General features: G+C 43.5%; 1 protein-coding gene across 16 annotated transcripts in view; it reads left to right on the forward strand.

Annotated features, from left to right (window-relative positions):
- The window catches only part of itpr3 (inositol 1,4,5-trisphosphate receptor, type 3), a 285,052-nt gene that overhangs the window by 119,874 nt on the left and 138,036 nt on the right, over positions 1-27,142 (forward strand). For 12 of the 16 annotated variants that reach the window (XR_009792909.1, XR_009792910.1, XM_061806443.1 and 9 more), the window contains 7 exons: positions 1,641-1,892; positions 15,624-15,768; positions 15,852-16,032; positions 22,881-23,083; positions 23,606-23,726; positions 23,823-23,877; positions 23,948-24,113. Coding sequence is in view for 14 of the 16 variants with exons in the window: in XM_061806443.1 (XP_061662427.1) it covers positions 1,641-1,892; positions 15,624-15,768; positions 15,852-16,032; positions 22,881-23,083; positions 23,606-23,726; positions 23,823-23,877; positions 23,948-24,113 (1,123 nt within the window). In the remaining 2 variants the exon portion in view is untranslated. The remainder of the gene's footprint in view (positions 1-1,640; positions 1,893-15,623; positions 15,769-15,851; positions 16,033-22,880; positions 23,084-23,605; positions 23,727-23,822; positions 23,878-23,947; positions 24,114-27,142) is intronic. The other 4 variants (XM_061806385.1, XM_061806476.1, XM_061806486.1 and 1 more) reach the window with 2 other exon arrangements.

Genomic DNA, 27,142 nt, shown 5'->3' on the forward strand with positions numbered 1-27,142 from the left:
GGTATGTCCATTTTACTCAGGTCCTTATTGGACTGATGATTTTCGCCTCACCAGGAGAGTGACAAATCCTCCATTGATGTTTCTTCTTTCACCTCTTCAATAGAAAAGCAGAGAAACCTTGCCTAATATCATCACTTAATGTTCACTCATCTCTGGATCGTTTATATGGCTATCTTAGACTAGTGTCTTTAAGCCCATTTACACTCATTTTCACATTCCTGATGTTAATAAGGTAGATGTGAACTTTCTGTTGTTTATTAAATGTCGTGAGTTTTACAGGTACGGAATTTAAGTACTTTACAGGACTCCGCCGTCCTCTTTACCTAGTAGTCCCTAGGATTCATAGGGTGTTGTCACGCAATGACGTAGTCATTTGTATTAAATCAATGCTTATCTGCCAAGTCTTCTCTCTTCGGTCCTGTCAATTGTCGGAGGTCCAGAAGACGATTCGAAACTAGTTCCAGAAAATAATCTTTTATGCTGTGGCTATCGTCTTGCCAGTGTAATCCCTTCTGGCACTCCTCAGGTCTTGGGATCCGACTCGATGGACCAATTAGAATGACAGGTCTATCAAGCAATCAGACCCTTATTACAAACCTTAAAAAGTAGCGACTTGAAGTTCAGCAAAGTTGTCTTTTTTCTTGTGAGAAGAATGAACAAAAGTGTAACCAGTTAGTCTGAACAGTTTTGAAAACACTGCACTTGATTCCTCTCCTTCTATTACTTCAGGGAGCGTCCGTATTATACAAGCTTGTAAAGGGGTGATGGTATTAGAATGCATTCCCAAATATTTGGAGAAGTGATCAGCCCTGAGTACATCAGCAGGCACACATATCTTCACTTCTCAAGGCTGTGACTATAAACAGGAACAATCTGGTCTCTTCAGCATCGCAAACAACGTTGATTCGTACACTGTGTACTTTTATATACGTAAATGAAGTCCTTGCAGGATCACACTAGATGTCTAAAAGCAGAAAGCAATAAGTTATGTACAACTGACAAAAAGTGGATGCCCAAGTCAATTATACAATTTCTGCCATCAAATAGAAGAGCGATTATTTGTTCTCTGTCTTTAGATGCTGAGATACATTTGCCGTAAATAAATATTTTGACTAATTAAGTGCAGAAAGTTTTGTACAGTTACTCTTACAAATTTTAATCATGAAAATGTACTTTTCCTTTTAATAATACATTATTATTCTCCTTATGTGACGGTGGACATCTGACTCACAATTCTGAGGATCGCGGTTTAAATCCCAGCTCCGCCCATGTGATGTTTGCATTTTGTGTGTTCTCCAGGCACTCCAGTTTCCATCCCCTCCAAAAATAACCAACCAACATGCAATAATTGAAGATTCTAAATTGCCCGTAACTGTAAATGTGTACCCAAATGTTTGTTGATATGTGCCCTTCGATTTGCTGACAATCAGTTCAGCGTGGAACCAGCCTCCTGCTCGAAGATGGCTGGGATAGGCTCCAGTACTCTTGTGAACCTTGTGAGGACAAGTGACTCAGCAAATGGATGGATGTTACAACAAGTATTGTGTAGTGTATTCTCAATACTTCTTTGTAATAAATGTATTACACCATGAAGGACATTGTCAAAATGTGGTGTTTTTGACTTGTGGTCATCTGCACAGGTACCAACTGAAGCTTTTTGCCAGAATGTGTTTGGACCGCCAATACTTGGCCATCGATGAGATCTCCAAGCAGCTGGATGTGGAGCTCATCTTTCTGTGCATGATGGATGAGACACTTCCCTTTGACCTGCGTGCATCCTTCTGTCGCCTGATGCTGCACACCCACGTGGACCGAGACCCACAGGAACTAGTCACTCCAGTCAAGTTTGCTCGACTCTGGACCGAGATTCCCACCTCCATCTCTATCAAGGAGTCAGTTGCTGGGGTAACGGGTGGTGGTGGTGGCGGGGAGTGTGAGGGTTTCTTTGGATGTCATGACTGGACCATATATTGATAACACACACTCGATTTACAATTGAAGTTCCATTGCCCATTTCCAATTTGAAGGTCTCTCTTTTTTTAGAAGAATGGAACCAAAGATCAACAAGCGGATCGTTGCAGCGTCTGCAGTCATACAAACTTTGTGTTGGTCTGTTGTGGTGAAGAAGGAGCTTAGCCAAAAAGCGAAGCTCTTCATTTACCGGTCAATTGACATTAGTAACCTCACCCATGGTCATGAGCTGTGGGTCGTGACCGAAAGAATAATATCCCGGAAACAAGCAGCCGAAATGAGTTTACCCCACATGGTGTCTGGGTTATCCCTTAGAAAGAGGTTGAGAAGATCAATCATCCAGGAGTAGAGCCGCTACACCTCCGCATTGCCAGATTAGGCAGCTCAGGTATCTGTTTTGGATGCCTCCTGGATGTGTCCCTTGTGTGATGTGCCGGGCATGACGTCCCAGGACACGCTGGACACACTATTTCTCTTGGCTTTCTTGGGAAGGCCTGGGGATCCACTAGGAAGAGTTGGAGGAAATAGCATTAGAAAGGGAAGTCTGGGCTTCCCTGCTCCCTTAACCTGACCTCATATTAGTGAAAGAAAATTAATTAATGGATCTCTTTCGTTTTTAAATCTCATCTTTGTAATCTATGAGGTCATTCTTCTTACCAGAAAATACAGAAGACTTTTCCTTTCATACTTATAGTTGGATTGTTTGGAATTGGTTGACAGTTAAGGAGCCCTATTCTTTTGCCACAAAGCATCCTCCTGCCTTATTCCAGCATGATGGAATAATCTTCTTCTTCCCTCTGAAACTGTAGACCAGAGGAGCGTTGGATATTTCTTATTCACCTTGTTGAGTAAGCTTCTTGGGCTATGGGGCAAATCCAGTTTGAAATTGAAATTGTTTGAATGGTTAAAAAAATGTTGAAGTAGGAAGTAATTGTAAAATATCACTAAATGTTTTATATTTTCCGTGAGATTGGGAATTTGAAAAATAGTTTGGTTGTGAATAAGATGATATAACAACTTTTAATTGGAATCATTTGAATTGGTCAATAAATGTGCAAGGTGCAGGGAAATGCCGTATGTAAAATTTGGGAATGTTGTCATGACATATTTGGAATGCAGTGTTCCCCCGTTACGAGGGCGCACGTCTCTTACACCCCCCCCGAATAATGAAAATTTGCGAGTAATGGACAAAGTATTAATACACACTAGTTACACTATCAGCATACATGCCAGGATGTGTTTTAACGTGTATGCAAGATACCATATGATAGCGCTCATGAAACAGTGAGGAACAATTGCATTTCCCATCAATAAGCAGAAGAAGCTTACATTTCACTACACACTGCCTGTATACCTGTGGTCTCAAACTGGCGTCCCCTGGGCCATTTGTAGCCTGCAAGGTAATATTTTATGGCCCCCACCTTAATATGAAAGTTTAATGTTAGTATGGCCCTTGAGTTTTACATGAATGGCACTTTTACAGTGTTGTGTGCAAAGCCAACCAATCATGATGGGGTATATGACTCTCAGGCATGTGCAAGCAGAGAAATATTTTTTTGAGTGAAAATTACAGCAGCTTTGCCATGTAGCGTTTTAATGTACGTTTTGTACACAACCTGTTGACACAAGGATCTTTGGTTATCTTTTTTCATTCATTCATTTTCCAAGACGCTTATGCTCACAAGGGTCGCAGTGGTGCTGGCCCCAATCCCAGCTTTCATCGGGCAGGAGGTAGGCATGCAAACTCCACACATCTGGGGCCAGGATTTGAATCCCGGACTTCCTAACTGTGAGGCCAATGGTCTAACCAGTTGCACCACCATGCTGCCTCGCGTTTATCTTAATGTGTTTAGTTAAAAAAAAGATGTTGAAGAAGATTGCATTTTCTTTTGAATTTCTAATTGAAATTGGCCACGAGTGCATGTGCGGCGAGGCTGCGGCCCAGCCTCAGCCCGTCGCTGCCTCCAGGGCACCGAGGTAAATTGAGTTTGAGACCTCTGCTGTATAGGCAGGTCATTACTGACCATGTACACACGGTGTCACATTGAAACTAAAATGATCACACCACAGCAAATAGAATAGTAAAACTACCAAATAATAAAACTAAGAAAAGAATGACTCACGTAATAATAAATGTAATAACTCATAAAACATGCACTTTAAATGCTATTTACATCCTCCCAGCATGCTTTGCGGTACTCAGGACCTCTGAGGGTATACACAAATGGATTCAGGTTTCCCAAGCCCGGAGGTGGGGTTACCGGGGCCTCTCTCTAGAGCTAGGCCTGGATGTGGGGCTCGAAGGTGAGTGCCTGCTGGCCTTGCCTGCACCCATGGGGCTCTGCCGCGCACAGCCAGAAAGCGTAACTATTGCCCCACTCACTACTTGTGAGAGGGGCCATAGGGGTGAGGTGCAATGTAAGCTGGGTGGTTGTGAAGGCAAGAACCTTGGCGATCCAATCCCTGGTGACAGAAACTGGCTCTGGGGACATAGAAGGTCACCTGTCTGTCAGGGAAGGAGCCCAAGCTGGTGTGTGAGATATAGAAGTTCCGACTAGATATAGTCGGACTCGCCTCTACACACCAGTCCTCATAAGAGTAGTTAGACTCTGTTCCACCCTGGAGTTGCCCACGGTGAGAGGCACCAAGCACATGTGTGTATATATATTGTCCTTCAGCTCGGCGCCTGTACATTGGGGTTTACTCAGGTGGATAATAGGGTCGCCTTTCTCTGTCTTTTGGTGGGGGGACAGGTCCTGACTGTTCTTTGCGCCAATGCACCAAACAATAGTTTAGAGTACCCGCCTTCTTGGAGTCCTTAGAGGGAGTACTGGAGAGTGCTTCCTCCATTGTTCTGGTGGGGGACTTTAATGCTCATGCTGGCAATGACAGTGAGACCTGGAAGGGTGTGACTCTATAGTTCGCACAGCTCTGTAAATCGCCTTTGTTCTTAAAAATGGGAACTAGCACACTTTTCCTCCATTCTTCAGAATCAGCCTTATTGGCCAAGTGTGTAAAAACACACAAGGAATTTTTGTACGGCAGTTAGTGCTGCCCTGGTACGACATTCAGAACAACAAAGTAAAAACAAGAGACATCTTTGTTTATAGGAACTATTCCTGAGAAGAGTCACAGATGTAAAAAGATGTAAAGTCTTCTTCATTGAGAACAGGTAAGAGATAAAAGTGTGTCAACGGCCCCCATTGTGTTAAGCTTGTACAAAGTGCGAGAGTTACCCGATCCCGGTTCACGTTATAGAGCAGTGTAATGACAATTGTGCAAAGTGAGCAGTTTAAAGTGATGAATCGTGCGATGGTCTACAATATATATTACTAATACTAATATTGATTGGACCAGCAGGATGTAAGTGCGTGCTATGAGTTTTGACTTGCATCGATCTTTAGCGCTTTCCCGATGAAAGGAGCTGGTGTCCAGGATTTGTATGAACCAGAAGGATCACGCCTGCTTTGGACCTAGTTTGCGTTGCTTGTAATTCCTCAATAGTAGGTAGAGTGGTGCCGATAATCCGTTCAGCTGTTTTGATTGTACGTTGCAGTCGGAGTTTGTCCTTTTTTGTGGTGGCCCCAACCAGACTGTGATGGAGGTGCACGGAACTGATTGGATGACCACTGTGTCGAACTGACTCAGCAGCTCTTGTGACAGGCCGTGCTTCCTCAGAACCCGCAAGAAGTACATTCTTTGCTGGACTTTTTTGGGGATGGACTTGATGTTCGTCTCCCACTTGAGGTCCTCCGAGACTGTAATTCCCAAGAACTTTAAGGTCTCGACAGTTGACACGAAATAATTGGACAGTGTCTGGGGCAGCTGTGGTGAAGGATGACTCCTGAAGTCCACAATCATCTCTACAGTCCAGGTTGTGTTGACCACACCAAATCTCCAGTCTCGTCCACTTCCTGTTGATACACAGACTGGTCACCATCTTTGATGAGGCCGATGACCGTGGTGTTATATTTCAGGAGTTCGTGGTTAAGTTTAGCTGTGTGAAAATCTCCTAGGAAAATGAGCTGTGAATCTGGATGTTTTTTCTCAATCTCGTTTACCTGCTCGGCAAGCGTTAGCAGTGCATGCTAGCTTGAGGTAGAATGTAAAAACAGACAAGAATGAAAGAGGTAAACTCACGTGGCGAAAAAAAACGACTTACAGTTAAAAAATAATGACTCGAAAACTGGGCTGCAGTGTGTGATGAGCTGTGTAACCTCGGTGCACCATTTCTTGATATAAAAGCATATTCCACGGCCTTTCAATTTAGTTAGCGCCGCGACCCGGTCTGCACGATGAAGATGAAAGTCGGGGGAGTGTAATGGTGGCGTCAGGGATTCATCCACAAAGCCAAGTCTCCATGAAGCACAGGGCAGCAGAACGTCCAAAGTCTTTGCAGCTCTTGATCAGGATCTGAATTTCATCCATTTTGTCGGCTAGGGAGTATAGGTTCGCGAGATGAATCGATAGAAGTGCTAGTCGATCTCCCCTCTTTTGCAGCTGAACTTGTGTAAAGCCGAAAGGAAAACAAGAAGAAGAAGATAGAAGGGTGATGAAGATGGAGCTGCCAGGCAAGAGTGCAAGAGGAAGACCAAAGAGAAGGTTGATGATGCTCTAAGGGAAGAAATGAGTGCATTTGATCTTTAAGAAGAGGTTGCAGGCAATGGGCTTGCATGGAAAACGATACGCTGTGGTGAGCCCTAACGGGACAAGCTGGAAACAATAGAAGATGCAGACTAACAGACTAATTGTGTGGTGATGAAATAACCCTTTTATGGTTTTTATTGTGGGTAAAGATGGTTTTTTTTTTTTTTTTTTTGGAAACATGCCACCACCAAGTCTGCGTCCTGTTGTCTCTTCAGCGCCACTGTGTGTTATCCATACATCATGACTGGCCTCGGCAATGTTTTATAAACTTTGCCCTTCATCCTAGCAGAGATTCTTCTGTCACATAACACACCCGACACCTTCCGCTAGCTTCTTCACTTCTTTAGCACACTCACCATTGCTCTGGATTGTTGAACCTAAATATTTGAAGTTGTCCACCCGTACTATCTCTTCTCCCTGTAGTCTCACTCTTCCCCCTCCACCCCTCTCATTCACACACATATATTCTGTTTTACTTCGGCTAATCCTCATTCCTCTTCTTTCCAGTGCATGTCTCCATCTTTCTAATTGTTCCTCAACCTGCTCCCTGCTTTCACTGCATATCATCTGTGAACATCATGGTCCAAGGGATTCCAGTCTAACCTCGTCTGTCAGCCTATCCATTACTACTGCAAACAGGAAGGGGCCCAGAGCTTATCCCTGATGCAGTCCCACCACCACCTTAAATTCTTCTGACACACCTCACCATTGTTCTGCTGCCATCACACATGTCCTGTACTCTTCTAACATATTTCTCTGCCACACCAGACTTACGCATGCAGTACCACAGTTCCTCTCTTGGTATTCTGTCATAGGCTTTCTCTAGATCCACAAAGACGCAATGTAGCTCCTTCTGATCTTCTCTATACTTTTCCACTAGCATCCTCAAGGCGAATAATGCATCTGTGGTACTCTTTCTAGGCATGAAACCATACCGTTGCTCGCAGATACTTACTTCTGTCCTGAGTCAAGCCTCCACTACTCTTTCCCATAACTTCATTGTGTGGCTCATCAACTTTATTCCTCTGTAATTCCCACAGCTCTGAACATCGCCTTTCTTCTTAAAAATGGGAACTAGAACACTTTTCTTCCATTCTTCAGGCAACTTTTCGTCCGCTAGTATTTTGTTGAATAAGTTGGTCAAAAACTCCACAGCCATCTCTCCAAATTGCTTCCATACCTCTACCGGTATGTCATCAGGACCAACTGCCTTTCCATTTTTCATCCTTTGTAGTGCCTTTCTGACTTCCTCCTTACTAATCATTGCCACTTTACATTCACACTTGCCTTTTGAAGTCTTCCTTCTCTCTCATTTTCTTCATTCATCAACTTCTCAAAGTATTCTATTTAGCACACTATTGGCACCAGTCAACACATTTCCATCTCTATCCTTAATCACCCTTACCTGCTGCACATCCTTCCCATCTCTATCCCTCTGTCTGGCAAACCTGTAGAGATCCTTTTCTCCTTCTTTCGTGTCCAACCTGGTGTACATGTCTTCATATGCCTCTTGTTTAGCCTTTGCCACCTCTACCTTTGCCCTACGTCGCATCTCGATGTACTCCTTTCACCTCTCCTCAGTCCTCTCAGTGTCCCACTTCTTCTTCGCTAATCTCTTTCCTTGTATGACTCCCTGTATTTTGGGGCTCCACCACCAAGTCTCCTTCTCCCCTTTCCTACCAGAAGACACACCAATTACTCTCCTGCCTGTCTCTCTAATTATCTCAGCTGTCGTAGTCCAGTCTTCCGGGAGCTTCTGTTGTCCATCGAGAGCCTGTCTCACCTCTTTCCAAAAGGCCGCACAACATTCTTCCTTTCTCAGCTTCCACCACATGGTTCTCTGCTCTACCTTTGTCTTCTTAATCTTCCTACCCACCACCAGAGTCATCCTTCACACCACCATCCGAGGGTGTCGGGCTACACTCTCCCTACCACTATTTTACAGTCAGTAATCTCCTTCAGATTACATTATCTGCACAAAATATAATCCACCTGCGTGCTTCTTCCTCCGCTCTTGTAGGTCATTACATGTTCCTCCCTATTCTGGAAATAAGTGTTCACTACAGCCATGTCCATCCTTTTTGAAAAGTCTACCACCATCTGTCCTTCAAAGTTCCTTTCCTGGATGCCATACTAACCCATCACTTCTTCATCACCCCTGTTTCGTTTACCAATATGTCCATTACAATCTGCACCAATGACAACTCGCTTGCTGTCTGGGATGCTCAGAACTACTTCATCTAGTTCCTTCCAGAATTTCTCTTTCAACTCACGTCCTACCTGTGGGGCATAGCCGCTAACCACATTATACATAACACCCTCAATTTCAAATTTTAGTCTCATCACTTGATCTGATACTCTTTTCACCTCCGAGACATTCTTAGCCAGCTCTTCCTTTTAAAATAACCCCTGCTCCATTTGTCTTCCCATCTACTCCGTGGTAGAATAAACAAGACCGACTTTGGGATTTTTCTGACGCCCCTTCTGAGATTGAAGCTCTTTTTGAGGAAGAGAACATCTCAAAAGCGAGTGAAGCGACTGGGGGCATTTTACCCTATCGTTTCAAGTCATATTTAGATGATATGAATGCACTGGCATCGGACGAGGAGGAGGACGAGATCCCCGATGAAATATTCAAAATGACTGACCCATAATTGTTCGATTTCCTAACCCTTTTACAAGTCTTGTGTATGTAGCGTACTCGGGACGACCCATGCCAGGCGAAGTAAATATGTCAGGGGTGCCCAGACAGTGCTGGCCAGTAGGAATAAGAGCTCCTTTCTCCTCCCTGCCCCCGGTGCGACCGCCCGACCCACTTCCGCATTGGGGGAAACAGCGGCCCGCATGAATCGACACATTGAGCACCCCTGACTAATTATATATTACTATATGTACTTTAAGTTATTATGATGCGGATCTTTTGTTAAGTTCTCAGAGGACTCTGACATCGTCGGACGCAGATTTCTAGAATGTTCCTATAACCTTTTCAATAGGATTCTATAGTATTTCTACAGAAGAACTTGTTCTACAGAGCTTTGTTTTCTGTAGAATTTCTATAGAATAGAATTTTTGTAGAAATTCTATAGGACTTGGGTCCTAAAGTTCGATAGTGCTTAAGAAATTCCTTAGAAATGTTCTATAGAAAATTTTTAGCAGGGAAGGACGAGGATGGGTGTTGACAGAACTTTTTAATAAATACTGCTGCTTTTGGACAAGTACACATGTACAAGGATGCCACACTGCCTTCTATGTTTTTGACATTTCTGGAATATTCGCTGGAAATAACATTCGCCTATTTGGAACATCAGATTCGACTATGGTGACTTTCTGTCATTTGCCTAGTTAGCTCGTGTTACACGCTACTGTGTACTTCTATTTTGTTATTGTTTTGTGTTGTATTGTTTTGTGTGTGATTCAATTGTCTTAAACGCAGAACAAGTGCTTTGTTATATTTTGCTGACTTTACCAAGGGGATTTATTCTAAATTCACACGTAACATATGCTATAAACTGTGGGAAAAATTAGTCCCCCCCTCCCAACTATTACTTTTTTTAATAGCTCTATACACGCCTATCTGTCATTTGTAACCCACAAAGCTCTTGTCCTTTGCACCTATATAATTCAAAATCCAGCAACACAGCGAGCCAGCATTTTGGCTAATATGCAGAAAAAAACAGGTAATTTCTCGGTGGTACAAGAGGTAAACATACTGGACTCCACTGCTGTAGGTGTCTGCAAAATACGTCACTTTCAGCTTCTTCTTCAACTCAAAATAGTCAGACATACTAAATTTCATGTTTTAGGTTTCAGTGGCACTTTAAGATACTTGAACTCCTCCACTTGAGGCAGGATCTCATTACTGAACTGAAGAGCGCCCGGCACCTTTTTCTGATTGAGGATGCATGCTCTCAGATTTGGAGGTGCTGATTCTCATCCCTGCCGCTTCATACTTGGCAGTGAACCGTTCCAGTGAGAGATGGGGATTACGGCTTGAGGACACCAACAGAAACACATCATCTTGAGAAAGCAAAGGTGCAATACTGAGGCCACCAAACAGGACAACCTCTATGCCTGGACTCTGCCTAGAAATTCTGTCCATAAAAGTTATTGACAGAATTGGGGACAAGGGACAGCTTTGGAGGAGTCAAACTCACCGTAAACAAGTCTAACCTACTGCCGGCAATTCGGACGAAACTCTGACATTGGTCGTACAGGGACCAAAAAGTCAGTATCTGGGGTTCGCTACCCCTTTCTCCGAGAAACACCTCCCACAGGATTCCCCTGAAGGACACGGCCAAACACCTCCAAATCCCCAAAACACATGTACAGTGGTTGAGGGAACTCCCATGCACCCTCGAGGAACATGCCGAGGGTGTCGACCTAGTCCACTGTTCCACAGCCAGGACGAAAAACACACTGCTCCTCCTGAATCTGTGATTTGACTTTCCGAAGCACCATCCCCTCCATCACCCGTGAATAGACCTTACCGGGGAGGGTGAGCAGTGTGATCCCCCAGTAGTTGGAACGCACCCTCCTGTCCCCCTTCTAAAAAAGGGGGACCACCACCCCAGTCTGCCAATCCAGAGGCACTGTCCCCGATTTCCATGTGATGTTGCAGAGGCCATTCAACCAGGAAAGCCCCACAAAATCCACAGCCTTTAGGAACTTCTGGCGAATCTCATCCACTCTTGCCAGTGAGCAGGATTTAAACCACCTCGGTGACCTCAACCCCAGAGATAGGAGAGCCCGCCTCAGAAAATTCATGCTTTGCTTCTTCATGGGAAGGCGTGTCGGCCAGGGGAACCTTCCGTGCCATGCATGATTTCAAACCATGACGATTTAGTGGATTTCCAACAGTGACCTTGGAAATGGTGGTCCCAGCTCTTTTCAGGTCATTGACCAAGTCCTGTCGTGTAGTACTGGGCTGATTCATCACCTTTCTAAGGATCATTGAGACCCCACAAGGTGATATCTTGCATTGGGCTCCACTCCGATTGAGATTGGCCGTCATGTTTAGCTTCTTCCATTTCTAATGATTGCTCCAACAGTTGACATTTTTCACGACCTGCTTGGCAATTTCTCCGTAGCCCTTTCCAGCAATGTGGAGTTGTACAATTTTGTCCCTGGCTTCTTTGGACAGCTCTTTGGTCTTGGCCATGTTACAAGTTTGAGCCTTACTGATTCTATGGGGTGGACAGGTGTCTTTATGCAGCTAAAAACCTCACACAGGTGCCTCCGACCGATTCAGGATAATACATGTAGTGAAGGTGGACTTTTAAAGGCGGACTAACAGGTCTTTGAATTTCAGAATTCTATCTGATAGACAGGTGTTCAAATACTTATTTGCAGCTGTATCACACAAATAAATCGTTAAATAATCATACATTGTAATTTCTGGATTTTTCTTTTTCGATTATCTCTCTCACAGTGGACATGCACCTACGATGAAAATTTCAGAGCCCTCCATGATTTCTTAGTGGGAGAACTTGCAATATAGCTGGGTGTTCAAATACTTATTTTCTTCACTGTAGGTGGGAGTTGAAATTCCTTCTGGCAGATGAATCTGCCAGTCGGTCCCAACAGGACGTTTAAACCTGCCACGTCAGACCAGCATTTCCTCCCACCATCGGAGCCAACGAACCACCACATGATGATCAGTTGACAGGTCCGCGCCTCTCTTCACCCAAGTGTCCAAGACATGTGGCTGCAAGTCTGATGACAGGAGCATAAAGTCAATCATCAAACTGTGACCCTGGGTTCCTTTTGTGCCAAGTGAACGGGTCAACACCCTCATGTTCAAATGTCGTGTTCGTTATGGATAATCCATAATGAGTACAAAAGTCCGATAAGAGAACACCGCTCGAATACTGACTGTGGGTGCCATTCCTCCCAATCACCCCTTTCCAGGTCTTACTGTCACAGCCCATGTGGCGCTCAACTTTGAGTCGCACTTTCAGGCTTAGCTCCAGAGCGAGGCCCTTCTGACCCAAGTCGGAGCAAGGGAAACTTCACTCCATTTACAGTGCTGTGAAAAAGTATTTTCCCACTCCTGTTTTCTGTTTTTATGCATATCACACAAAATGCTTTCAAATCATCAAACCAATTTTAATATCACACAGAGACAGCACAAGGTAATACAAAATATACTTTTCAAATGAAAACTCTTATTTAGTAAGGCACAAAAAAACCCCAACCCTTTCTGACCCTCTACGAGAAAGTAATTCCTTCCCCTTGTTAAATCACAAAGTCACTGCGTGTAACCACAAATTTAGGAAATTTCACAAACCACACCCAAACTTGATTTTCACCATACTTGTAGAATCAAGAAATCAGTTCAATAAAATGTTAGAGAACATGAATGAAACCAATGTATCATGCCAGCAATCCAAAGAAATTAAAAAAGAAACAAGAAAAAGTGATTGAAATCCATGAGTCTGGAAAAGGTTACGAAGCGATTTCCAAGGATTTGTGGCTCCAGTGAACCACTTACTTACTCACTGTCAGAGCCATTATCCCCAAATGGAGACAACTGGGAACTGTGGCAAATGTTCCCGGGAGTGGGAGACCAAGTAAAACTACTTTGAGTATGACGACGACTCATCCAGGAGGTCACAAAAAGACCTTGAACAACATCTAAAGACCTGCAGGCCTCCAAAGACGTGTGGCCGTAAGTCCGATGACAGGAGCATAAAGTCAATCATCAAACTGTGACCTTGGGTTCCTCGTGCCAGGTGAACGGGTCAACACCCTCATGTTCAAATGTAGTGTTATTTATGGACAATCTGTGATGAGTGCAAAAGTCCAATAACAGAACGACGCTCGAATTCTGATTGGGGCGCCATTCCTCCCAATCACCCCTTTCCAGGTCTAACTGTCACTGCCCATGTGGCGCTCAACTTTGAGTCCCACTTCCAGGCCTGACTCCAGAGGGGGGCCCTTCTGACCCAAGTCTGAGCAATTGAAACCTCAATCCGTTTACAGTGCTGTGAAAAAGTATTTTCCCGCGCCTGTTTTCAGTTTTTTTTTTTTTATTTGTGGCTCCAGTGAACCACTTACTTACTCACTGTCAGAGCCATTATCCCCAAATGGAGACAACTGGGAACTGTGGCAAATCTTCCCTGGAGTGGGAGACCAAGTAAAACTACTTTGAGTATGACGACGACTCATCCAGGAGGTCACAAAAAGACCTCAAACAACATCTCAAGACCTGCAGGCCTTGTTTGCCTTAGTTAAGGTCAGTGTAAATCAGGATCATGCTAGACAACCCTCCAATATGGTGGAGTTGAAACAATTCTGGAAAGAAGAATGGGACAAAATTCCTCCAGAGCGCTGTGAAAGTCTTGTCACCAATTATCGCAAACCCTTGATTTCAGTTATTGCTGCAAAGAGTGCACAACCTGTTATTAGGTTCAGAGGGTGGTTATTTTGTCACAGAAGGTTCAGAAATGTTTGGTAGTTTTTGTGCCTTAACAATTCAAAATTTCATTTGAAAATTGCATTTTGTATTCACTTTGGGCTGTCATTGAGTAGCATTAAATTGGTTTGATGATTTGAAAACTTTGTGTGATAAATATGAAAAAAAATACAGAATTCAGGAGAGGAGGGTAATATTTTTTACGGCACTGTATATTAGTCATCACATGGGTCTTTTTGCCATGCTGAGTCTGTTCCTTCACCTAGGACATGTTTGGCAGGGGTGACCATAACGGGACGTGAAGCGACTGACAACTTAGCTCCTAGTATCATTTCAAACACAAACCCCTCCTCCACGATAGGGTGACAGCTTCCAGAAAGGGAAATAAGAGTACTGTTACTTTAAAATAATATGACTAGTAAAAGCAAAACTTAATAATATATTTACGTAAGCATGAGAAAGTAATCAATGAAAAAGATACATAAAGAGTAACTTGAGCAACTTCATTTTTTTTTTTTTTAATCTGAGTTTGACCATGTCGACACACACCTGCCACCATTTCAAATTTAACTGCCCCAAAATCAACAACACTTATATTGGGCCCGACAGAAATATTGTTTGCTTTATTCACTTAAATGTCTTCATAAAGAAGCTGTTTACTGACCAGATTTAGTTATTGTGTGTGCCTGTGTGACACCATAGAACGGGGGTAATATTGCCATATTCACTGGAAAAACAACAATAGAAGCATCTGCAGCTTACCGCAAGGTGTTTTCTAAAGGTTGAAGCCGGATGAAATATCTAAGTTTGAACTATTAAAATTTATTAGGTTTATAACTTATTAAAATTCACGAGGTTTATAACAAAGCTGTTGTTGTTTTTTTTTTTTTGTAAGGGAAACATATTCAAATTGGTGTTTTTTTTTTTTTTTTTTAAATCTTCTAAAATGACTCATTTGGTTGGATCAGGAAGGCTATGTACACTATGTGGTCGTGTGACTACCTTGTGTTAGCTGATTGGTGAATTGGAGTCCAATGAGTAATCACGATGGATTGGCGCAACGAGTGCCCTTTGCAGTAGTCAAAGAATTGTAAACATAGATCAACATGTGAGAATGGATCAATACGAGTAGCAAATGGCATGTTGATCATGGTAATGGAGCAAAAGTAATGATGCTCCTCATAAAAACTCAAGAAAAGTAAAGAAGAATAGTGGGTTTAAAGGACCCTGAAAAGTATAAGTACTGGAGATGAAAACTTTTTTTGAGTAAATTTAACAGAGTAAATGTAGTGCATTACTACCCACATCTGCACATCAATACAGGCAGGACTAATTTTCCACTCAATACTTTGTCAACAAACATTTTCTTCAAATCTTATTTTGTATTAAGTTAATGAATTTACACAAGTATATATTTTATTTCAGAAATATAGTGGGGTAAAAGTGAAAGATGCCAAAATTATCGCTACCAAAGTACAGTCATGTAATATTTTTACCCAGTAATAACAGCATTACAATTACTTTAACTTTTACATTACTTTTGCATGATGTGTCCCATTTAAACAAAGTGTGTGTTGTGTTCCCATCTCAGTTACGATGCCAATATGGATGACAGCAGAGACAACAAGAAGAACCGCTTCGCCAACACCATGGTCTTCATGGAGGAGTATCTCAACAACGTGTTGAATGAGGAGCTACCATTTCACAATGAGGAGAAAAATAAGATGACCTACGAGGTCCGCGGTCGACCCAAGCACCACTTGCACTTGCTCTGCATTTGTTTCCTCCTTATCTTACTTTCATTCTGTCTCCTTTGCAGGTGGTTAGTTTGGCCCGACATCTCATCTACTTTGGGTTCTATAGCTTCTTTGAGCTGCTGCGACTCACCAGAACCCTGCTGGGCATTATTGACTGTGGGCCCAACCCTTCACATGGCTCTGCACTGTTCCATGAAGATGGAACAGGTGAACCTGCCAGCAGATCCCACAGCCAGTCACAACGTGTGTTGTCTCTTCCTGTTCAGTAATGGCCTCCGCTCAAAAATGAATTCACTAAAACAAAATGACACCACACATCAAAGAGACACTTATTTTTTGCAATCGGAAAAAAAAATCCAACAGGTTGCCAATCTGTCAGGATGAGTTCCATGTGTCCTTGTGGTCCAGTCTTTTTGTCTTTCTTTCAGCTTGTCCCGTGACAAGCTTGTCCCGCCACAGTGTAAAATCTCAGAAGAACGCTTATATTTGTTTGGCACAGTTTTTACGCCAGATCCCCTTCCAGACGCAACCCCTCTTGGGGAGTACAGGCCCCAGTGAGATACGAACTCACGGGCCCTGGTTTACCAAACCAATGCTCTAATCACAGAACTATGGGGCCACACTATGACTACATTGACCACTGTTTATTTCTGTTCTGGAGAAACAAGCACAAGTGACACCATTAAGCCATTAAGTGTTAGTATCTGTATTTGCCCTTGAGCTTTCACCTAATCAAGGTGGAAGAGTTTGGGTGGACAAATAATCCATCCATCCATCCATCCATTTTCTTAACCGCGTATCATCAAAAGGGTCGCGGGGAGTGCTGGAGTCTATCCCAACTATCAACGTGCAGGAGGCAGGGTACACCCTCAACTGGTTGCCAGCCAATTGCAGGGCACATAGAGACTGACAGCCACACGCACAATCACACCTAGGGGGCATTTAGAGTGTGCAATTAATGTTGCATGTTTTTGGGATGTGGGAGGAAACCGAAATGCCTGGAGAAAACCCCCGCAGGCATGGGGAGAACATGCAAACTCCACACAGGCGGGTCCGGGATTGAACCTGGGAACTCAGAACTGTGAGGCCAACGCTTTACCAGCTGATCCACCGTGGCGCCATGGAAATACAGTTTTCCATCATTTAACACACAATCATACCTTTGTGAGGCAAAATCCCCCATTAGTAGAAATAGATTTTTTTTCCCCAGTTTTTAATTTTTTCATTCATTGTATATTTATTGTAGGATTTTTTTTTTTCACTTAAATTGCGGGGGGGTTATTGTTTACAGGTTGTTTTTTTTCATTGAGTTTTTTGTTTACTTTGTTTTTAAACTGCTTTATCATTTACAGTGTCTTTTTACAGTGTTTTTTCTCATTTCTTTTGTTTTAAAGCTGTTGAACCTAACTACACACTTGAGAAACTTTTCTCAGGCTGACATTAACATTTTCTCACATTTCTCTCGCTTACACACTCAAAGTTCTAACATTCATCGATTAAAGTTTTATTGCCAAGTGTGTAACAACACACAAGGAATTTGTCTCACGCAGTTGGTGCCGCTTTGGTATGAACAAAGAACAAACAAACTAACAAGAACAAGAGACATTCACTTAATAGGAACGATTCCTTATAAGAGTCACAGATGTGCAAGATGCAGTCTTCTTTAAGAGTGTGTCAACACCCCACATTATGTTAAGCTTGTCCAGAGTGCCCTCACCTGTTTGCGGTTCCAGTAACAGACCAGTGCAATGTCAATTGTTCAATGGGAGCACTTGAAAGTTAGGAGTCGTGCTATATTCTATAGCAGGGGTCGCGAACCTTTTCAAATGAAAGAGCCATGAAGGCCAAATATTTTAAAATGTAATTTCAAAAGAGCCATACAATATTTTAAAAACTTAGTACAAGTATATTTATGCATTTATGTAAGACCAACACTTTTAGAATACAATAAGTCTCGGAATTCTTTTAAGTAATATTCTTACGCTATTGTTAACCAATGATGACAAAAGTACAGTGAAGAAAATAAGTATTTTAACACCTTGCTATATTGCAAGTTCTTCCACTTGGAAATCATGGAGGGGTCTGTAATTTTCATCGTAGGTGCATGTGCACTGTGAGAGAGAAAAAAAAATCCAGAAACCACAAAGTATGATTTTTTTTTTTTTAACGATTTATTTGTGTGATACAGCTTCAAATGAGTATTTGAACAGACGAGAAAACCAATGTTAATATTTGGTACAGTAGCCTTTGTTTGCAATTACAGAGGTCAAACGTTTCCTGTAGTTGTTCACCAGGTTTGCACACACTGCAGGAGGGATTTTGGACATTCCTCCACACAGATCTCCTCTAGATCAGACAGGTTTCTGGGGTGTCGCTGAGCTGTGCTTCAGGTCATTGTCATGTTGAAAGACCCAGCCACGACCCATCTTCAATGCTCTGACTGAGGGAAAGAGGTTGTCCCCAAAGTCTCACAATACATGGCAGTGGTCATCCTCTCCTTAATACAGTGCAGTCGTCCTGTCCCATGTGCAGAAAAACACCCCCAAAGCATATCTCACTTCTGTTGGGAACTTATTCAATTTGTGTGTAGCATAATAGCTAAAAGCTGGTTCACGCTGCGGTCCACTATTTGACCTGATTTGTCTATCCCAGAGCTCTATTGGGTTTGTGTTCCATTAGCATTATTTTCATGTATTCAGGACCTGAACCATTTAGTGTTTTATAGACCAGTAGCAGATTTTTCTAATGTATTCTAAAGCTAACTGGAAGCCATTGTAAGGACTTTAGAATTGGAGTGATCTGCTCTGACCTCATTGTTCTGGTCAGAACAAGAGCAGCAGCATTCTGAATGACCTGCAGCTGTTTAATGCTCTTTTGGGGGAGTCCAGTCAAAAGGCAATTTCAATAGTAATAGTAATACAATAGAGATAAACGCATGTGTGCTTCTCCTGGTTTGCTTGACATAGGCAAGCCTTTTCTCTAGATATGTTCTACAGATGGTAAAGAACTTTTAGTAATTGATTTTATATGACTGTTGAAAGTTAATTTGGAATCTATTTAAACACTGAGGTTTCAAACTTGGTCTTTGGTTTTTAAAGATAGTGCACCTAGTTATTTATTCACAGCAATCCTCTTTTTTTATTGCCCACAACAATTATCTCAGTTTTGTTGTGGTTTAGTTGAAAAAAATGTTGGCTCATCCAGTTATCTGCTTTAGCGAGTGTCACAACACCTCAATTGAACCCTCGTCATCTGGCAACACTGCTAAATATAACTGTTGGTCATCTGCGTAGCAATGATGGTCAAAATTAAAGTTCTAAAGAATTTGATCTGAAAGTAGTATATACAGGCTGAACAGGAGGAGTCCAAGGACCGACCCTTTTGGGACCCAATAGGTCATTGCTATTTGTTGACATTGAGCACTTCCACTGGTTATAGATAACTCCTTTCCTCCTGGTAGGACATTTAATGTGCAGCGGCCAAAGACAATATGATCCCCGGTTACGGAAGCCAGGTTTAAGGAAATGAAACAAACTGGGAGGAAAGGAAGCCTCAGCTAGTCTAGGAGGTTAAGAGGCGCCGACGAGTAGGGCGTTTCTCAACACATGGCTTTGATTCCAAAACCGGTCCTCTTGAGATGGGTTAGACCGTCTTCTCCTCTTGAGTTGCTCCAACTGAGAGATCTCAAGCAGTTATGGGCATACCTATTGCTCCCTGGCTCAGTCAATTGTACATTGGGAGTTCATCTTTGGGGAAGAGAGGGTGGGTACCTCTTTCTCTCTCCTCTTTCTGTGGGAGGGATAGGTTATGAGTGTTGTTCATTCCTATGCATCAAACAACAGCACAGACTACCCACCATTTTTACAATCCTTAGACAGGGTGGGAGTAAGGCACTACAACAGTTGATTCTCTCTTTCACCTGGGGCAATTCACTGCTCACCTCTGCAATGGCAGTGAAATCTGGAAAGGTTTAATCAAAATCAGTTTTATTGGCCAAGTGTGGAACAATACACAGGGAATTTGTTTCTGGCAGTCAGGTCTGAAATTTTAATCGGATAACCACTGTGAGAGAGATAATCTAAAAAGAAAAATCCAGAAATAACAATGTATGTTTTTTAACGGTTTATTTGTGTGATACAGCTACAAATAAGTATTTCCTGTAGTTGTTCACTAGGTTTGCACACACTAGATTTTGGCCCACTCAACCACACAGATCTTCTCTAGATCAGACAGGTTTCTGGGCTGTCGATGAGAAACACAGAGTTTCAGCTCCAAAGATTTTCTATTGGGTTTTGGTCTGGAGACTGGCTAGGGCACGGCAGACCCTTGATATGCTTCTTATTGAGCCACTCCTTGGTTTTCCTGGCTGTGTGCTTTGTGTAATTTTCATTTTGAAAGACCCAGCCACAACCCATCTTCAATGCTTTGACTGAGGGAAAGAGGTTGTTCCCCAAAATCTCACAATACATGACCGGGGTCATACTCTCCTTAATACAATGCAGTCGTCCTGTCCCATGTGCAGAAAAACACCCCCAAAGCATGATGCTACCACCCCCAGGCTTCACAGTAGGGTTGGTGTTCTTTGGATGGAACTCATCATTCGTCTTCCTCCAAACACGGTTAGTGGAATTATGACGAGAAAGTTACATTTTGGTCTCATCTGACCACAAAACTTTGTCCCATGACACCTCCGTATCATCCAAATGGTCATTGGCAATCTTAAGACAGGCCTTGACATGTGCTGGTTTAAGGAGGGGAACCTTCCGTGCCATGCATGATTTCAAACCATGACGTCTTAGTGTATTACCAACAGTCACCTTGGAAACGGTGGTCCCAGCTCTTTTCAGGTTATTGACCAAATCCTGTCGTGTAGTCCTGGGCTGATTCCTCACCTTTCTACGGATCATTGAGACCCCAGGAGGTGATATCTTGCATGGGGCTACACTCCGATCAAGACTGACCGTCCATTTTCTAATGATTGCTACAACAGTGGACCTTTTTTCACCATGCTGCTTGCCAATTTCTGTAGCCCTTTCCATCCGTGTGGAGTTGTACAATTTTGTCTCTGGTATCTTTGGACAGCTCTTTGGTCTTGGCCATGTTACAAGTGTGAGTGTTACTGATTGTATGGTGTGCACAAGTGACTATGCAGCTAATGACCTCACACAGGTGCATCTGATTCAGGATAATACATGGAGTAGAGTTGGACTTTTAAAGGCGGACTAACAGGTCTATTAGGGTCAGAATTCTAGCTGATCGACACGTGTTCAAATACTTCTTTGGAGCTGTATCACACAAATCATAAAAAAAAATCATACATTGGAATTTCTGGATTTTTCTTTTTAGATGATCTCTCACAGTGGACATTCATCGACGCTGAAAATTTCAGACCCCTCCATGATTTCTAAATGGGAGAATTTGCAATATCGCAGGGTGTTCAAATACTCATTTTCTTCACTGTAATTCCCAAAAACTTGAAGGTCTCGACGGTTGACACAAGACAATTGGACAGCATCAGAGAGATGTGGTGAAGGATGCCTGTTGACGTACACAATCATCTCTACAGTCTTTAGTGTTTAATGCCGGGTTGTGTTGGCCACACTAAAGCTCCAATCTTGCTACTTCCTGTCGATACACAGACTCGTTGCCGTGTTTGATGAGGCCGAAGACTGTGGTGTCATCTGCGAACTTCAGCAGTTGTACAGTCGGGTGCCTCAAGGTCCAGTCGTTTGTGTAGAAGAAGAAGAGCAAAGGGGAGAGGACACAACCTCGGGTTGCCCTAGTGCTGATATTGTGCATGGATGAGGTGGTGTCCCCCAGCCTCGCCTGCTATGTTCTGCCCATCAAGAAGTTGGAGATCCACTGGGAGATGACAGCTGAGACGCTGAGCTGGAGATGTTTGGGGGAGAGGAGTTCAGGGATCATGGTTTTAAACACAAAGCTGAAGGCTATGAACAGGATCCTTTCGAGTTACCTGCTGTAAAGATGTTAAAGGTTGAAGTGCAGACCCATGTTGACGGCATCATCCGCAGACCTGTTAGCTCGATAGGCAAACTCCAGTGGGTCCAGCTGGGGACCAGTGACGCTCTTGAGGTGGTCCAGCACAAGTTGTTCAAAGGCCTTAATGACCACAGATGTCAAGGCAACAGGCCTGTAGTCATTAAGACCCGAGACTGATGCTCTTTTGGGGACTGGTATGATGGTGGGGCGTTTGAAGCAGGTTGGTACTTCACACAGTTCGAGAGACCTGTTGAAGTTCTTTGTGAAGATGTGAGCATGTTGGTCTGTGCAGACTTTGAGGCAGGATGGGGACATAAGGTACCGCTTTCCATGTCCAGGACATGCTGCTGTAAGTCCGATGACGGGACCACAAAGTCGATCATCGAACTGCGACCTCGGGCATCCTTATGCGAAATGCACATGTGGACACCCCTATACCGGAATATGGTGTTATGGATAATCCGTGATGAGCACAGAAGTCCAGTCACAGAACACCACTTGGGTTCTGATCAGGGGGCTGTTTTTCCCAGTCACGCCCTTCCAGGTCTCACTGTCTTTGTCCACGTGGGCATTGAAGTCCCCAGAGTGAACGCTCTCCAGCACTCCCTCTAAGGACTCCCAAAAGGGTGGGTACTCTGAACTTTTGTTTTGTGCATTGCCACAAAAAACAGTCAGGCATTACTTTGACCACGTTTCGGCCATATTCCATGCCTCCATTTTGAGGCGGGAAACCGGAGCTGTGAACGCCTGCCTTGGCAGTAATCTCTGAATTTGTTGGTGGAGACTGGCGATGAGGTATACTGTCTAGCTGAAAAGGAATCCCATCTGATGTTTTACCGGCAGCCCCAGTGGAATGCAGTTATGGTGCCAAAACTGTGGATGTGAGAGAAGTTTTCTGAGGCAATGCAGATCGACTTTAGTGTACTAAATATGGGTCCTTACTGTATCACAGGAGGTGGAAGCAGTGTGGCATTAACACTGCTCCTAAAAATTAGCGTTATTGATTCAAATGCCCCAAAATATTCTTGATGATTTTGTTTTGTCACATTCCAGAATGTCACACTGTTTTCACTATTTTTCTTGTCCTTTAGGGAAAAATGTGAAACGCTCCATCCATGGTATGGGCCAGATGATGACAACCATGGTTCTCAGTAGGAAGCAGTCCTTATTTGGTGGGGTAGGGGGCCGAGGGGGAGGGCTTGTGCTTGATGGACAACGAGTGACGAAAAACAGCATTGACAAGATGGGCCTGACAGTAATGGACACAAAGCTGAAGATTCTCGAAATCTTGCAGGTCAGTGAGACTGTAGTTACTGACCGTTGATTCTACCCACTTGAACACAAGGCAAATAAAGTCAAAGATAAAGGTTGGTTGAAAATTGAGGCGCCTTCTCATGGAAGTTTCTAAGGATTGTAATAATTATAATCATTGTCATCATTTATATGCTGTAGCACCTTTCAAGGAAACAAAGACATTATTTTTATATCCATGCATCCATCCATTTTCAACATCACTGAACCTGGTTAGGGTCATGGGGCACTGTAGGCTATCCTAGCTGACTCCCTGAACTCGGCAGTATGTCACAGGCACATATAAAAAGTCACTGAGCGGTAACTGAACCCGTGCTGCCTGCACCACAGTCAGGCGAGTGTACCATTAAAGAATCAGTGACTCTATTTTTAGAATAATAGAGTTATAACATTTTCTTCAGCACAAAACATTACTCACTTGTCCGACATCTTCCGAGATGAGATGACTGTATCCGTCTACAGCATGGCACTATGCTGTGGTGGTTGACTGTCATGTCTTCATCAGTTCATCCTGAATGTGCGTCTGGACTACCGTCTGTCCTTCCTACTGTCCGTCTTCAAGAAAGAATTTGTGGATGTCTACCCACTGGCCGAGGCTGATGCCACCACCAATTTGGAGATTGCAGGTGCATGCTCACAAGGGAGGCAGGGAGCGGCGAGAGATCTAGGGTCAGTGCAATGATGGTTATGAGCTGCAAGCTGACAAGTCTCTGTTCCTGCAGCCACCCTCAACCTGCATCACATTGGAGAGCAGGCAGAGGCCATGTTTGGAGTCGGGTAAGTTCGAGAGTGTGAAAAATATGTGTGTGACTTGTATTTGACTGTAAGTATGTGTGCATGTGCACAGGAAGGGGAACAGTATTTTAGAGGTGGATGATGAAGGCGGCCGCATGTTCCTGCGTGTCCTGATCCACCTCACCATGCACGACTATCCACCGTTGGTGTCCGGAGCTTTGCAACTGCTCTTCAGACACTTCAGCCAGAGGCAGGAAGTACTGCACACCTTCAAGCAGGTTACTCACTAACTCACTCACTCGTTTCCATAGGGGATGAGGACTGAGGTTTTTTTTATAATGATTTGGGAGTGCTCGACAACTAGGCACATGCCTTGGCCAGAGGAGTAGTTGCTCACCCTCACCGCTGCCAAAGCTGCAGTGCAGCAACTTCACTTGAAATGTTGTCTGAGAACAGTAGTATGGAAAACCGAAGGCCCCCTTTGAGGCCAGTCAGTGTATGTCAAATCCCGCCCCCCGCCTGTGTGGAGTTCACAGGTTCTCCTTGTGGCTGTGTGGGTTTTCTCTGGGCACTGTGGTTTCCTCCCACATCCCAAAAATATGCAACATTAATTGGACACTCTAAATTATCCCTTAGTGTGATTGTGAGTGTGACTGTTCATCTCTGTGTGCTCTGGGATTGGCTGGCAACCATGTCAGGGTGTACCCCGCCTCCTGCCCATTGACAGTTCGGATAGGCTCCAGCACAACCGCGACCCTCATGAGGATAGGCGCCTCAGAAAATGAAGGAATGAAAAAAGATAAAGATACTTGTTTAAAGTTGTGTACAAAACTACTAGTAAAACGGTACATGGCACGCTGCTGTAATTTTCACTCAAAAAAATATTTGTTTCCACGTGCCCGAGAGCCATATACCCCACAATGATGAGTGGATTTGTACACAACACTGTAAAAGTGCCATTCATATAAAACTCGGGGGCCGCACTAACATGAAACTTTCATATTAAGGTGGGGGCCGCCAGTTTGAGACCACTGATTTAAAGTATAAATACTGTTTGCATAATTTAACATAACATAATATTTGACATCACTGGTCAGCTTCTCATATTCGGGCATGGTAAATGTAAACTTAATCTGGAAACATGACCGCAAACTCTTGTCTGTGAGGCAATTGCGGTACAGCATTTGGATTTAATGTAGTTAATTTTAGAGTACAGTAGTAGAGTCCAAATGCATATTTCTTCATGTTCCTATCGTTTCAATTTAGCGATTTGTGGCTTTGGACAAACTGGGCTTTCTGGCGTGTGACTTTTTCACTACAAACTCGGCTGCAGATGGAGCATGCCTTCCCTGGAAATACTTTTTCACGTAATTGTTTTTATGATTATTATTGGCATTAGCCTTGGGAGTTCTGAGGTACCGGGTTCAATCCCTGCCTGTTTTGCATTTGGATATTCTCCCCGTGCATCCATGTGTTTTCTCCGGGTACTCCAGTTTTGTCCCATATCCCAAAAATGTGCAACATTAATTCCACACTCTGAATTGGCCCGAGGTGTGACTGTGAGTGCGGCTGTTTTTTATCGATGTGCCCTGTGACTGGATGGCAACCAGTTCAGGGTGTACCCCGCCTTCTGCCCATTGACAGCTGGGATAGGCTCCAGCACTCCCCACGACCGTTGTGAGGATAAGCGGCAAAGAAAATGCAAGGATGGATGGAACTTCTCATTACAAAGCAGATCGTATGTTGGCAAACCTTCAGCATTAGTAGTGAAAGCAAATGGTTCAGTCCGAGGACCGTTGAATCCGCTGTTCTCCTCAGCTGTCATTCTCTTTTTCCCGGTGCGATCCATGGCCCATCACACGAGCGACCATTTATTTGTGACAGGCAATGCCACGCCGAGCTCAAAGAATCACCCGTCGCAGGATGTGATGCAAATTTTCATTGACAGAAATGTTGACATTTAATATTTATTCCACACATTTTCACACCATAACAAAACGTTAACAATGTTTGTGTAATGTTTGTCCTCTGACAGAAATCACATTAAATCAAATAATAGATTTTTCTTCCTATCTTTTTCCATTTTCATATATTTTTGAGAAAACTCAAGGGAGCCGATAGGGCAGCGCTAAAGAGCCGGATGCGGCTCAAGAACTGCGTGTTGCCGACCCATGCTCACAAGGCAGAGGAGAATAATTCGTTTTTACATCTGTAAGCAGAAGAGACTAAAATTGCCCCACACACTACCTGTGTAGGCAGGTCATTACTGACAATGATGGTCACACTATGGTGTCACATCAAAATAAAAAGTTATCACACCACAGCAAACAGAATAGCATGATTAGCAAATAATAAAACAAATGAAAGATTGACTCCTGATATAATTGATACAAAACGTGAATTAAGACGCTATTTACATTCTCCCAGCATGCCTTGCAGCACTAAGGCAGCCACAATGTGTCAACGTTTTCCATGAAAGCCTCTCTGCTGCATCTTCCTCTTCATGTCTCCCTCACAATATCCATCCACCTTCTCTTTGATCTTCCTCTCGCTCCTTTGGCTGTCAGCTCCATCATCATCACCCATCTACCAATATTCTCACTCTCTTCTGGACATGTGTAAACTATCGAAGTATGCTCTCTCGACCCTTGTCTCCAAAACATCCAACCTTGGCTATCCCTCAAATGAGCTAATTTCTAATCCTATCCTACCTGCTCACTCCGAGCGAGAACCTCAACATCTTCATTTCTGCCACCTCCAGTTATGCTTGGTTGTTATCTCTTCATTGCCATTGTCTGTCTCTCATCCAAACATTATGGCCAGCCTCACAACTGTTTTATAAACTTTGTCCTTCATCCTAGCAGAGACACACCCGACACCTTCCGCCAGCTGTTTCAACCTACTTGGACCCGTTTCTTCACTTCCTTACCACACTCACCATTGCTCTGGATTGTTGACCCCAAGTATTTGAAGTCGTCCACCCTCACTATCTCTTCTCCCTGTACCATCACTCTTCCCCCTCCGTCACTCTCATTGACGCACATACATTTTGTTTTACTTTGGCTCATCTTCATTCCTCTCCTTTCCAGTGCATGCCTCCATCTTTCTAATTGTTCCTCCACCTGCTCCATGCTTTCACTGCAGATCACAACATCTGCGAACATCATGGTCCAAGGGGATTCCAGTCTAACCTCATCTGTCAGTCTATCCATTACCACAGCAAACAGGAAGGGGCTCATAGCTGATCCCTGATGCATTCCCACCTCCACCTTAAATTCTTCTGTCACACCTACGGCACACCTCACCA

Source organism: Syngnathoides biaculeatus, chromosome 2 (genome assembly GCF_019802595.1).
Source record: "Syngnathoides biaculeatus isolate LvHL_M chromosome 2, ASM1980259v1, whole genome shotgun sequence".
Lineage (NCBI taxonomy): Eukaryota > Metazoa > Chordata > Actinopteri > Syngnathiformes > Syngnathidae > Syngnathoides > Syngnathoides biaculeatus.